This window comes from Siniperca chuatsi, linkage group LG19, assembly GCF_020085105.1.
Source record: "Siniperca chuatsi isolate FFG_IHB_CAS linkage group LG19, ASM2008510v1, whole genome shotgun sequence".
NCBI classification, from domain to species: Eukaryota; Metazoa; Chordata; class Actinopteri; order Centrarchiformes; family Sinipercidae; genus Siniperca; species Siniperca chuatsi.
In genome coordinates, this window is record NC_058060.1 from 16381465 (window position 1) to 16396113 (window position 14649).

General features: G+C 42.2%; 2 protein-coding genes across 6 annotated transcripts; both read right to left on the reverse strand.

Moving 5' to 3' along the window:
* Positions 1–1187: 1187 nt before the first annotated feature.
* Positions 1188–13646, reverse strand: cpb1 (carboxypeptidase B1 (tissue)). Of its 2 annotated transcripts, none has more exons than XM_044176628.1 (11): positions 13522–13646; positions 5465–5540; positions 4972–5096; positions 4729–4828; positions 4540–4641; positions 4325–4429; positions 4126–4236; positions 3902–3992; positions 3146–3348; positions 1879–1963; positions 1188–1556 (listed from the first exon to the last, which is right to left on the reverse strand). In XM_044176628.1, exons 1-11 carry the CDS (start codon positions 13560–13562, stop codon positions 1369–1371), a joined length of 1227 nt encoding a protein of 408 aa, XP_044032563.1. In that variant the 5' UTR covers positions 13563–13646; the 3' UTR covers positions 1188–1368. The 2 variants fall into 2 exon arrangements, with proteins under 2 accessions (XP_044032563.1, XP_044032562.1); XM_044176627.1 differs by lacking the exon at positions 13522–13646 and adding an exon at positions 6397–6539.
* On the reverse strand, positions 6809–14316 carry agtr1b (angiotensin II receptor, type 1b). Of its 4 annotated transcripts, XM_044176632.1 has the most exons (3): positions 12930–13264; positions 7850–8969; positions 6809–7237 (listed from the first exon to the last, which is right to left on the reverse strand). In XM_044176632.1, the coding sequence occupies exons 2-3, from the start codon at positions 8861–8863 to the stop codon at positions 7214–7216; spliced, it is 1038 nt and encodes a 345-aa protein (XP_044032567.1). In that variant the 5' UTR covers positions 8864–8969; positions 12930–13264; the 3' UTR covers positions 6809–7213. The 4 variants fall into 4 exon arrangements, with proteins under 4 accessions (XP_044032567.1, XP_044032566.1, XP_044032565.1 ...); XM_044176631.1 differs by lacking the exon at positions 12930–13264 and adding an exon at positions 14182–14316 and having other exon boundaries at positions 6809–8969; XM_044176630.1 differs by lacking the exon at positions 12930–13264 and adding an exon at positions 13522–13656 and having other exon boundaries at positions 6809–8969.
* Between the last annotated feature and the right edge of the window lie 333 nt (positions 14317–14649).

Genomic DNA, 14649 nt, shown 5'->3' on the forward strand with positions numbered 1-14649 from the left:
AGACATAATTTTACATTCCCAAAACATCATTCTGCAGCCTTGACCTTTCAAACAACTGCCATGTAGCTCCCTTGGCTAGTGTCATCTTCACTCGTGATGACAATGTAGAGATGGTGATGATGCTGTAATGAGGTGCTGAGCTCAGGAACAAGATGTTCCATAAAATACATTTGGTATTTTGTCTCCATCTTGTGGAATAAAGACAGTATAGCAAGACAGTGACAAGACAAACGGAGGCAGTGTGGGGGGTCCCTGGTCCTCTTGTACTATATTACACAACAGTGAATTATTTTTAGTGGTCTCAGTAGAGCTCTTAATTCATTCTCAGATCAACTGGTGTAATGGTACTTTGGGAGATGGGTCTAATACAAGGGGGAGGGGGATCAACTGTACCTCTTTCTTTTTTATTAAATAGAAAACAATATTAGGTACTTTAAATGCACATATAATGGGATATTCCCTTGACTGCACTACTGATTTTTGGAAAATTCCGAATACATTAGGAAGCCTAGCCTAGAGAAAAAAATAGCTTACGAATAATATGAAACCTTTCATATATAAATGTTTACAAATTTGCATTGGTCATAATGTTACAAAAGCAATCACTGAAATGTACGTTTCTACCTTCTGCTTCGGAAATGTGTGCCAGTGCAGTTAGATTCCCTGCTGATCTTTGGCTCCTTTATTTTCTCCACTCAGGCAGATGCTTGGCAGAGTGGAGACGCTGCCAAGGAGCACTCTGTAGTTGTCACGTACTGTGCTGATGGACTAAAATCCTTAAAGACTGATACCCCCACCTGCCCAACCTCCACCACTGGAACAGTGCCAGCTCAACAAGAGGGATCACCAGGGTTCAGAGGGGCTGATACAATAAATTAGCGGATGCTTTTGTTTCTTGTGGGCTTTTTTGATTGAGAAGCATTGTCTAGTTTAAGTACGTAGACACTGATTGTTCAGGGCAACACACTGGATGGTTTGCATTGTTAAATTTCAGTGTCTCACTATGTTTTCTTGGACCATGAATGAAGCAGACAAGTTTTCTGGCCTATTAGTGATGGGCTGTAAAGTGTAAGCATTATTTTATTCACAATACATCCCTGTTTGGTTGTGTTGTTCACACAAATGACAAAGGCCCAGTCCATCAGACACTATATTATCATATACACATAAAAAATTGATTCAGCATGTGGGGATGGATCATTGATTTTATTGTTTGCACTCATCTTGACATTCTGTCAAGCACAGCAAGGAAACATGGCGGGTGGTGCTTGTATCCATGGATACCGACTGGAGATGGCTGAGAGATTGGAGGGGTTGGGGGCTGGTACAGAGGAGCTGAGTTGGCAGGGGTCCTGGCAGTTCCGCTCTTTAATAGAGGTTCTTCTGCACGTAGGCGGCAATGTACTTGACGGCCAGCATGGTCTCCTCGCATGTGGGCTTGATCTGAGACTCGGGCAGCAGGAAGCCATAACGACCAGTGTCACGCAACTCGAAGGTATAGGAATACTTCACTCCCAGGTCGTAGGCCCAGTCGTCAGAGCCTCCAGCAGCGGGGTCTGAGGGCAGATAAGGAAAGGGGGGTTATTTAGAGTGGGATTTGCTGATGACCTGGGACAGCCTGGATGTGTTTTCATACAAATACTGCTTTCAGGGGCCCAAGCTAAATCCTTTGTTTACTAGAAATAGCTTTCTCTCATGATAAGTCATTGCCTTTTGTTGCCTCTAGAGGCCATACCTCTCAAAAGAAAGTTTGTGCATTGTAAACATATCATGATGCATGTATTAGAGGCGTAAAAATAGACTATCAAGTTTCCTCTCAATACACTATTTCCCCATGGAGACAAATGCAGCTGCAAAATTGGCTGTAGGCCCACTTACAGATGGTTGTAGCACCGGGTCCACTGGTGTAGTGAGTACCATACAGACTACGCAGAGCAGCAGAGGCCCCCTCAGCAACCTTCAGCTACAATATAGAGAAGAAACACAAGTCAGATGTATTAAAGGACCAATCAGAAGGTTTCTGAGCACATAAAGTACAAATATATTCATGTATATTCCTGAATACTTTGATAAATCTGAACCTGTTTTACTCCTGAATTTACAAACTTCAGACAGCATTAGATAGCATGTGCCAATTACACAGCAATATCTCATTAAAGTTAGCTAATAGTAGCTAACATTAGCCACCATAAGATACTGGTCATACCAGACCAAGTAAGGTTGTATCAGCAAAACAACTGAGTTTAATGAATTAATATATTTTTATAGCATCCACCATCCACTGCACTAGCTCAAACAAAAAATGTTTACTGATATTACAGAAAGTAGTAAAAAGCTTCAGTGACAGGAAATGAAAACCCCAGAGAAATGCACAAGCAGGAAATGATATTTCTGGGAGAACAGATGAGTTATGACAGATCCCCGGAGTTCTTTTTGTTCTGTAAAGTGTCAGTAGAGAGCTTAAATTACAAGAGTAATAGAGAGGCAGAGACGTGTGATCTGCCTCAGTTAGTGTGAGATCTGGAGCAGGGGTGTGAGTGTTAACTGTGCAGCACTCAGACACCCCAGTGAGAGGTAAAAGAGCCATGAGAATGAGGCATATGAGCAGGGAGTAAATGATTTGCAGCAGCTAAGTGTGGCCTTTAGATAAGAGTCTGAATTCTTGCTTAAGCTTTTTGAAACACCTTTAGAGATATTATAGTCAGTTTCTATTATATTCATATTATATAAGACCCTTTGTTCTGAAAGTTTTGATTTGCTGCTATTCTTTGAATTGAGATGCACGCCTTACTGGAAATGTTCCCCATGATAGACATTTTTAAAAAATTCAGCAAATTAGTGATTTCCAAATCTGCTGTCAATATAATCCATATGGTGACTACCTTTGATACTTGTTTGATGTTTATTATTATATGAAGAGCCAGATTGAGCCAAAATTTAACATACCTATATCTGATGCAGTTAATCTATTGTTATTATTCTTCCAGCAAGGCTGTATACACAAGGCTGCTGCACTATAGCGATGCATGTGACACTGCCATGATGAATAATTATACAGTCATTGTGACCATGCATGTTAGTTAATATAGTCACCGTCCTTATTCAGCTGAATGTACACCCTTTATGGCAGATTATGATCACTTACCAGCTCACTGTGGTGTGCAGCCAGCTCATAGGTGTAGGAGTAGGGGAAGAGCAGCAGCTGGGAGTAGGAGTGGATGGTGATGTAGGCCTTGAGGATGGACTTGTTCCTGCGGATGAAGTCAGCAACATTCTTGACCTCGATCTCAGACTCAAGAGTGTACCCACAGAAGGTGTCGCTGCAGGGGTTGCTCGAGGCTCCAATGGCTGTAATGAAAATTACATTGGGGAAAACCATTAATAGATACATTTTTTACGTCTTCAAATGCATTGTGACATGCTTGAAGGTGCCCTTCATCGATTGCACACATGAAGTTCAATTCACTTGTCATGAGAAGTACTAGACAGCCTGTGAAAACTGTTGTATAATGTCGTCTGTGGCTCTGGAGGGACTTTTCTAAAACCCTCATGATGTCATAATGCTGTCATCAGTGACCTCTGTTTCAGCTTGAGACCACAAATGTATCAAATTTTTACAGAAAGCCTGCGTGACAAACTGAAGATGTGGAGTTTGAAAGATGTGGGTGTTTACTAGTCTAATGAAAGATGCTACCTAGTTGCATTATGGGAAATGTAGGATTCAAAGTTTTTGGGGTGTGACTCTAGGCACTAAAAGTCAAGATATCTCGGCCTCTGCTGCACAGATTTTGGCCATTCTTTTTTTGATCTGTTTCACATAAGGCCCCTATCTTTACGTAAGTGCAATATAAAATTGCTGCAGTACTCCTTTAAGATATAACCATGTTTATGTCACACTTACTGCACCAGCCAGCGTTGAAGTTCCTGTTGGGATCGGCTCCAATGCAGCTGGATCCAGATTTCCTGGAGCGAGTTTTCCTCCACATCCTGTTCTAAAGTCCCGAAGTCAACAAAACATAAAACATGTCAGACGTGCATTTAACAAATCAACGAATTCTTTAGGATAAACAGGACAGGTCTCTATTAGGTTAGACTATAAACTTAAGGTTTGAAGTTGTAACATACGCTCTTGTGGGTGTAGTCGTAGCCATCAATGTTAAAGACGGGTAGAACAAAGACGTCCATCTGATCGAGCAGGCTGGTCATCTGAGAATCACTGCCATAAGTGGACAGAGCCTACAGAGCCAGAGATTGGGAAAAAAATCTGTGCTGTAATCGGAGGTAGCCTGTGTATAAATGCTTGCCCAGTCCATCCAGGACTTACCTCCTTGACAAACCACTGGCAGAAAGCAGGAGAGATCCACTCTCTGGCATGGATACCACAATCCATGAAGATAGCGGGCTTGGTGGAGCTGGACTTTTTACCAAGCTGTGGATGTTAAAAGTAATCACAACACATTTGTTAGATGTAATTGGTGGTATATGTATCTGAAAGTCTTCTATTTGAGGGACTGATATAGCAGATAAGCTTCGAAATACCTTGAGAATGGTCATGGGGCGTCCCTCGTAGGTGCTTCCAATCACCTGCTTGCTGATCAGATTAGGGTTGGAGGAGGAAATGGAGGCGATCCAGGACTGGACCTGAAATTAAAGGGAGAACAAATAAGAACAGGAAAAAACAGACAAGTCAGGGTATAGATTGTGACTGATGGTCTTTTTGCCTCTTACTATGTCCCAGCTGTTGTACTTGGTGTAGCTGTGGGCTCTGGGAGAGATCTTGTTGTCAGCCTGGGCATCAACAGCAGCCTGCAGATCCTCAATAAGGACCCTGAAGAGGGATTCATTTAAAAAGTGTTGAAACATATGTAAAAAAAATAAAACCTAGTGTTTAAGATGTTTTAATTTCATAAGTACTGATTAAGTGGAAATCAAATATATGCTTTTATTTAGCATCTTTCTCTAGTGACCTACTCGTGCTCTATGTCATTCTGCTGCAGGATGGTGTACACCATATCGAGGTAGATGGCAGGCACACGGATGTCCACATCAATGTCGATGGTCACCAGCTCAGAGCTCTCGGGGCTCCAGAAGTCAACCTGCAGATGGCGCCAAAGCCAAACACTTGAGCATGTTGAGATATTCAGATATGAAATCTGAATACAGCATTTCAGCCTCTCATTTGACAAACTGTGATGAGCTGAAAGAAATTCTTATTTTGAAGTGAATATGAGATGCCAAGGAACCAGCAAATATAGACAATATTTGATCTAAGCATTCAAGAAAAAATGGTGAAATTAGACATGATTTGCATATCTGAACAGGCATTAAGTGAATTAACAGAGAGACCCTAAAAGTAGGTCCAATTTAGCCTCTTTCACCATTAGCAAACCAATTAAACTCCTGTAGTGAGTGAGGACAGCTTTATAAGGTGTGTGTGTGTGTGAGACAGAAGGCAGCAAGGTACCTCGATGCTCTTAGCCAGTTCCTTAATGAGGGTCACATGCTCATCAAGCACAGGCTTCAGACGGAAGACTTTCTCTCTAGTGAAAAAAAAAAAAGAGAGACCACAAATACAGTACAATAGCTGCAGTTTTTTGTTTCACATTACTGGGCTTAGTTCTTGTGAGACACAAACATGTGGAAAATGCAAACCTTTCACAAGAATTAAACAAAGAGATTGTGTGTTTAGTGTGTTATTTAATGTGTGCCATGTAGCATTTGCTGGGTAGTATCTTTAAACAACATCCTTAAATGTTAAAGCCACCCTGTTGCATAATTTGCCCTCCACAATCTGTAAGAGGATTTACCCAATAACTGTTTTCTTCTGTTTTATGCATGTTAAATTCCACCTCTTAACCAATTTCACTAAACAGTTTGTATAAATTGAATTGCAGCTGCATAAAGCTAGAGTGGGCGAATGGTTTTTGGGAGGCCTTATAGCAGTTGAAGGGTTACTGATTTGAGCCATGTTACTAACAATGTACAGTATTGCTGAAGTGCTTTTGAGCAAAGGAGTCTGTCATTTTGTCTGAGGACAAATGTTGAAAAAGACCTGTTTCATAAACATGACAACCTCTTGCTTTAACAAATGGTTTACCAAAGGTCACAAATATTGAAATTGACATACTTTCAATTAATAGGCTAATTACATTGAACCAGAATGCTGCCTCATACTGTACTCACTTGGATCACTAGTTAATATTGGCAAAATACTGTCCTCTAATACATAGCAAACAGGTTATAAGTCATAGTGCAGTATGTCATCGTGCTTGCATCAGTCCATAACTTAATGCAAAGTCATGTTTAGTTTAATTTAGACATTTTTATAGCAACAGTGTTACACATAACTGGTAGAAATATAATTTCTTTTTGCTTTAACTAAGACTAGAGATTTACCCCTCGAAGCGAGTGATGTCAGCCAGGGCAACAGCCACCAATCCAAAAAGCAGGAGGACCCTCATGTTGGAAGTGAAGCTGATTTCACCCCTTGACAGCTCTTATAACACAGACCCGCTGCCAATCCACCAATCCCCATCTGTGATGCAGCAACATTTCATACATCCTCCCAAAAAGATCTCTAGGTGCTACGTGGATGAACAGGGGCCTGCGTGATACATAGTCAATGATTAATAGATGCAGGAGGTGCTTGGGGAAACTTTGAGCTAAGATCACTTGATTTTGATTCCTAATAGTTACTTAATCTCAGATCAACTGTTTCTGGATGTTTTGGTAACTGATGACACGTTTTCATGACGAATCAGGATGATTTGTCTCTTTTTATCATGAGGTAATAAAAAAATCAACTTAGGACTGTGGATTTTTTCATTTTATTCATATTTTCATATATTCACAAACTGTACACTTACAGAGTTGGAAAACAAAAATCTATCAACATGTTTAAATACCACAAAGACAACCAACAGACATATTAACAATGATCACCCTACCTGGAGTGTTGGACATTTCAGCATTTCTGTCTTATTATGCAAACACTTTTTATACATTTTCACAAGGAGCACATAATTTGACATTACCACATGTAGCATACAGGCACTAGGTATCTTAGTCAAATATGTTATTAGTTGATATAAACTTACATCACATTTTTGCTGCACTTTTCCAATTGTTCCATATATATAGCTGCTGGCAGAGCATGCATGGGTGGTTTATGATTTTTGTTTTTGTAGCTTTGGCATCTTTGCTGAGCACATGATCACTGTTCCAACTGGTGAAAGACCTGCTGAGCACACAAAACGATTATCACTGGACAATATATTACTGTACTGTATCTTTAAGGCACAATGGCAACAAAATCCTGCAGTACATGCATATCTTATATAAATAATGGGATATGCGATCTGTAATTATGTATGGTCTTTTCTAGCAGGGCAATACTCTATTGATATAGTTAATTGCTGGATTTCTTTTTACTTCACCAGATTTTTTTCAAACTTCACATTCATTACACAGGCTTGGAGAGAAACATTTGCCAGCATATGAATGTGTCAAGCATTAGTGCTGTGTGACATGTGTGACATTCATATGGTTTATGAATAATTATTCTGCAGATAAGCATTGCACAAGGTAGTGAATGTCTCTTGGACTTACTCACAGAGGGACATGAATACAACATTTCAACCATTCTGCATGGTTCAGTGCTTGGTGATACAGTTGGGGTTTTAAAAGGATGGAATGTCTCCATCCCCGGCCCCTTAATCACAGATCAAAAGAGCGGGGAGAGTGAACTTGTACCCTCTTTATTTAATGTTTTTCATTTAACATCAGAGGAGGCCTTACTTTTGGCCGTGAGGCTCAGTGACTCAGAGGCACGAAAAGAGAGGGCGCTCACCTTGGAGCTGATGCTCGGGTGAGGCCCTGTAGCTCTTCCTGGTGTGCAGCGCAGCAGACGCAGTAAGTTTTTGCGAAAGTTGCGCCCAACAAAGCCATACACAATAGGGTTAACGCAGCTGTTGAAGTAGGCAATGCAGATGGTGAAGGGCATGGCGGTGTCAATGATTTCCAGCATGGCACAGTTCTCCACCAGTATCAGCTGGGTGAGCACCTGCATTAAGTGGAACACCTGATGGGGCACCCAGCATAGGAAGAAGGCCAGGACAGCTGCTGCAAGCATGCGCAGCACCTCGTCATCCCGGGAACGGGAGCTTTTCTGGATGTGTCTTGCTCCCAGCAACGCCCGTCCGATGAGGCAGTAACAGGTGATGATGATGACGAAGGGCACCAGGAAGCCCAGCAGGCTTTTCATCAGGCTGATGGCCAGCAGGAGCTCTTTCAACCTCATGGCATTTTCAATGTTCGGGTGCAGAATGCCACACACTGTAGTATTAGAGTTTGTGATGTTGTGGATATCCCTGGTCAGGGCAGTGGGCACACTAAGCACAAAGGCAAAAAGCCAGATCACCACACAGGTGATATGTGCGTACACCACAGTGCGGAACCTGCGTGATCGCACTGGGTGGACGATAGCAAGATAACGGTCAATGCTGAGCGCTGTGAGGAAGAAGATGCTGGTGTAGAGGTTAAAAATCACCAGCCCTGCACTGGCCTTGCACAGGAATCCTCCAAAGGGCCAGTGATAGCCCGTGGCGGTGAAGATGGCCCACATGGGCAGAGTGATGAGGAAGGTGAGGTCAGAAACAGCAAGATTGAGTACAAAAATGTTGGCCACCGTCTTGAGCTTCAAGTAGCAGTAGATGACAGCCACCACCATACTGTTTCCGACAATGCCGATGACAAAGTTACAGCCGTAGACGATGGGTACCAGGCTGAAGATGATTTCATGGCTTCCAGACATCCCGCATGTCAGAGCTATCCCTTCTGTCGCTCCTGCCGTTATATTCTGCATTTTCTCTTTTTAATGCCAGATCCTGGGACTTTTAAACAGGGGGCCTTGTCGGCAGGGTGCGTCTGTGGTGACTGATACAGGCCTTGGGCGAGGGCCTCAGCGAGTCCTATAAAAGAAACAACAAAAATGTCACAGGCAGTCTAGGGGAAGAGCCATCATTACCGCTGGCATGGCCCATAAACGCTAATCCACATGAGCACCCATGAAAGTGCTCACCCTACACCAGCTCGTTAAAGACCTGCACATTAAAGCCATCCTGACGCTTTGTTATTTCTGTAAAATAAGAAGCCATGAAAAACAGATGTTATACGTTATTCAATATTCCAAAAATGCACTTTGAAACATCATTATTCAGATAGCATTCTCCCTTCTCCTTTAAATCGTCTCTTGGCTAATGAATGGCAACAGTAAAACTGTACAGTGTTTTATCAAATGGTCCGTCCATCTGGGTGGACTGTCAGCACCCGGAAGGAGAACATTTATGCCTTGCGTTACGACCTGTGTTAATGAAGACTGCATGGCAAAGTGCGAGCTTGGATAACAACACCATTAAACACTGAGGTACTGAGGGAGCTGGGAGGCGAGAGAAAGAGAGGGTTGAGGCTCCAGTCACTGTAAAAGACATGTCACGTTTCAAACCCTTGGTGTGCAGAGATACATTGTACCCAGCATGAGAACTTCTAATCAGCACACACCTAAACAAACAGGACAGCAGGGATTCGGCTCTGTGGAAACTTTGCTCTGTGAGAAAATCAAACCTGCGTGCTGCGGAAAATTTGCCTCGGGGGTAGTTTTTGCTTCATTTGTACAAGCAGAATGTGAAATGGGAATAAAAAAAAAAAAATTCTCTCCTTTGTTGAGAGTCTTTATGTTTAATAGAATAGCTTAGTGAGCATCATTAGTGGGGCTGTTGTAATAATGTTAGCATAAGCCTGATGTATACTATTACCATAGCTGCAAAGATAGTTTCTGTTACTAATTACATGAAAATGACAGATGCCAGGGGAAAACATGCTGTGAATTTGGAGCTCAGAAGTGGGCAAATGGCATATATAGATAATAAAAACAACAATTTTATGTTTTTTAGAATATGAGGTTGACTATTTTGTATAATACAGATAAAATGAATAAAACTACTATATAAGCTGCCACAATAGAAGTGGAAATCTTCTGATTAGCAGTTTGACTAAACTAAGCAGGTGTCTTGCCACAAGATGGCATTCTAGCTTCAAGATTTTACTCTATTCCATCTCACGGCTGACACAGTACAGTGATATCATGATAGAAAACGTATTGACAAATTTGGATTTACCTCTGCTAGTCCATATATAAAATACTGGATTTTTGCTTTTGCAGAAATCCAGTTGCTGCTGTTGCTCTTACAGCTACTGTGGACTACAATTGAATGCACTTTTTAAAACCTTCCCTATCTGCATTCCTATTGCCCTGTGGTTGGCATTAAGACAGTCTGAGCCCTTCCAGTAGAACTATTTTATCTCCAAGTCAAAGATCTCCTCATTTTCCACCAGGTTTCAGTAGATGAATTGAAAAAACCCCTCAGTGCACTAAAGCAACAACCGTATCGGTTGCAGATGTGGGGATTGTTGAGTGTGGATGTGTGGGTGCCAAAGGCAACAGAATAATGAAATATCTCTGCGAGTTTCCTGCACAGACCCTGGTGTGTTAGGTAGGGTAAAGCACCAACACAGATGTCATTGCTTGGATTTACTGTACATGTGTTTTCCTTCTTTAATGATTATAACAGTGGGTGGCTGTAAATTTAAACTACACAGAGGAGAGCGACAAAACACGTATCACTTTCACAGTTAGGGATTTAAAACCATTTAAGACAATCTCTTGATGCTAAGAAGATTTCTGATGACCACAAATGGAAATATGGGAGAAAAATCGACACCTTTTACCATTAATGGTACGGTTGGCATTTCAACCACCAGTATTTTTCCATGAGAGCGATGCTCAAGGTGAGGGGACGTGTGTGGGGAGTCAATATAAACAAGGCTGAAAGTTATTGCTGCATGTAAGTGAGCCCCATAATAAAGGTGAGATGGCACGGACAGAAGGTGACTTAGAAGCAGGTGATTTAGTGTGGCCGTGTCCAGTGAGCTATAGATCGGAGTGAGATGGTACATTACTGAATGACAGCCATAAACCCTGGGTGACCACAGACAGGAAGGTGTACACCTACTTCACAAGGTCTACGAGCAAGCTGCATCCTCTCAGACAAGACAATGGACCGGCAGGACCTGCACTGTTTGCAAACACACAGCTGCTTACAATGAATGATAAAATCAGGCTTAGGAGGAAGTTTGGGGATATTTTTGCCCCACAATGCAGAGGCTGACTCCTGAATGACACTGAAGTAGCAACATTCCATTTCTAATCCTATTTCGGGGTATGAAAATGCAGCGTCTTCCTGGGATCATGGGATTTTCTTAAAAAGCTAAACCTAGAAAAGTTAAAATCACAGCTGAGTTGGACTGAGCTTGAATAGAATCGTGGTTCCCATCAACAGAGCTATCTGAGGGTGCCCTCAGCCTGAGCACCCAGCTGCTCTGACATGAGCACCACCATCTGGCTGCCCTTAGAGAGAGCCACTAAAATGTCTGGTTGATGGAGTTAATGATTTATATCTGCCCATTATGAAGTGAGGTTCATCTTACTGGGAACACAGCACCTTAGCCACCCACCTCATGATCATCCTCTTGTTTAGGCCTTGTTTCAGGTCTGTTCGGTCAACAGAACGTTACAACGGATACTTCCCGTTGCTGTACCTTCAAACATGTTACAGGAATACAAATGTAATACCCAGCTACCTACCACCAACAAATAGCAGTCTTAACATGGCATCACAGCTGAATTTGTCACAATTGCTCCTTGTAGAGTAATAATATGGGTGTCTAAAAGTGTGGCGCACCTCAACCGTAGCCTCCTACAACTCACTTCCTCCTCTGTCTCAACTTACACGGTGTCACTTCAGCTGAAGAGTTTTTGAAGTAGGAAACTTGACCAAGAGTAAACTCACTAAAGATCTCTTAAATGTTAAGTTTAATGGTGCCCTGCAATGAAGTTCATTGCATTGTTTTAAAAAAAATTGCACCAAACCTACACAGTTCTCCATTTAAAATATGTGCATATGTTCAGAAAGAGAAAGAACAGAAGCTTTTGATTAAGAATGCGTGTGTGTGTGTGTGTGTGTGTGTGTGTGTGTGTGTGTGGGTGTGTGAGTGAGAGAGAGAGAGTAACAGTGTCCATGAATTAAAGGAGTGCTTGACTTCTGCTGGCAGGAGAGGAGCTAATGGAAATATTGGCTTCAGAAACCATGTCTACATTTTTCTGTTTATAAAACTGCGCTCAATTAAACAGCACAAACTTCAGCCTGTAAAGCTTACATTCATTTCCTGTTCTGTATTTTAAGAAATATGCCACCGGCACTTCCACAGCCAGCCTGTTTTCTTCACCATCTCCCCTTTTTTCCTGCCTGTTTTGAGATTCAATTCTAGGATTTTTAGGTAGTGCAGGGCTACTGTTTATCAGGAAGTGGATCCAATTCTCTATGGGCCCATGAGACAATGTAAACTTTACGATAGACGTCATCCTTCTCTTCGTATAGGTTGCATAATCCAGTTCTGGATTCTTCCCATCCATACTGCACAGATACAGTAGTTGTTTTAACTACTGCACACACAGGACTTTCACATGAACAACCTGAACAAACAGCAACAACAGGTAGCACCGATCAAGTCAGTGAATACATCCAGTATGTCATTTTGTCCTTTGCATTCGCTACATGTGTTCCCAAGGTAATATCAGCGATTTTCAACAAAAGGGATTACAAGATAAATATGCACAGAAACCTTTTTGTGCTGGTGCTGGAACATTAGACACGCCTAAAAGCAGCCGTAACAAGTTCAGATTAGTTTATCCAATGAGAGAGGCTGTTACAGAAAGTTCAATTTAAAGAGTTTATAGACCTAAACTGCCAATTTATTTACTTTTTAAAGTTGGTAAAACATCTTCCTGAGAATGAGGTAATGTGAGCTCTTACCTGTGGTGCTGAACCAGGAGGCTGTTGATGCTTTCAGAGCAGGACAGACAGACAGAGAGATAGAGAGACCACCGCAGTGTGCCAGTGACTGCCTCTGATTTAACTTAACTGGTGGAGCGAGACGAGCAGGAATACCGTCTGACACACAAACACACTAACACCCCCACTACTCTCTCTCTCTCTCTCTCTCTCTCACACACACACTACAATGATGAATGAATTATATTAGAGCCAGTCAGCTATGTATTGTCCTAGCCCATGTCTCTCAGCACAGCCTGCACACACACAAACAAACACACAAGATCTTACACAATAGCACCTCTCCTCTGCCTCCTCCTCCCCTCCTCTTCCCCTCTTTCCATCCTACTCCCCGAGCACCATCTCTCTTCCCCTCTCTCTTAATGTCTGCTTTTAATCACTCACCTTCTCTTTCATGTGAAATGTATTGCTGCTTTTGGCAGGTAGAGATGATTAAAGCACCAAATCTAGGCCTGTTGCATGATCTTTTAAGGGTGTTCAATTCAGCGTTACAGTTTAATTAACCAGACACACACATGCACACTCGCATAGACAGCCTTTTGAATAATCTTACTTTAACATCTCGATCACCTCTCTTCCTCCACCAGCGATCATCTCTCATCCTATGACAGTCCCCTGTCCCTTGTCCTCTGCACATGAAAGGAATGGCCAGGCTCTCATTGTGATTGGACCTGTCGACACACTGTATTAATAGCTGCCACGAGCTCGCCCTTGGCTTGGATTAGGATGTATCAGGGGCTCGGAGAGGGGGGAAATTGGCGGGGTGGAGCCAGAGACTTGGGTTGCTGCTTTTCTTTCACTCCTTGCTGGACTTTCTAAGAGCATTTCCCGTTTTCAAGTGTGATTCAGCTATCACTCATTTGTCAAAGGTGGATGTATTGTTGTGCATGTGTGTCAGGCTGACCGGACTGTGGTAAAGATGGCTTTGCTGAAGCTATTTAAGTGTGATTGAGGCACTTACTGATGAATGTGACTGGTAAAACTGTACTACAAAGAATAATTTCACATGCAATGAAAGAATTTGATTGGTGCAAAATGGAAGAAGTTCAAACCTGCACACTGTACGGTTGTGTAATCCAGCTGTAATAAGAAGGGATTTCTATTTTTAGCAACTGCAAACATCCATCAGATGCACCTAGGCACTAAAGATATTTGTCTCTCACTATTCTTCTCTTTCTCAAGACAGGTTTTGAGAAGTGGGTCACATCCTCACCTCGCCGCCTCAGTCCAAAGCAGCTATCGCAACTGTCATGGAGATGGATAGTGATGGATGAGGCGCTGTGGCTGTCATCCGCTAAATCTTCTCAGTGTCAGTGTCCGCAGCGTTGAGGGTGAAGAAAGTCATCACCTAGGTTAAAGACAAACAAGGAAAGAAAAACAAACACTTAAGTGTGGGCTAAGTGGGGGTCCTGTTTGGTGGCTTTTGCATATATGACCAAGTCATTTGAGAACAATCACATTTACCATGCTTTCTATGGCTCACAGCATCTTGGAGGTCACACAGGGTCAAAAGGCAACAGGTACAAAGCTCTTTTTGAAAACACATGCAACAGAGTGCTCTTCAGTCTTTATACCTGTCATTTTTCAGGAAGGGCAGATTGCAGAGAGAAGGACAGTATCTCACTTTGTCTGAAACACAGCAACAGAACCATTTACACCTCCAGGGGATTATGATCAGGCT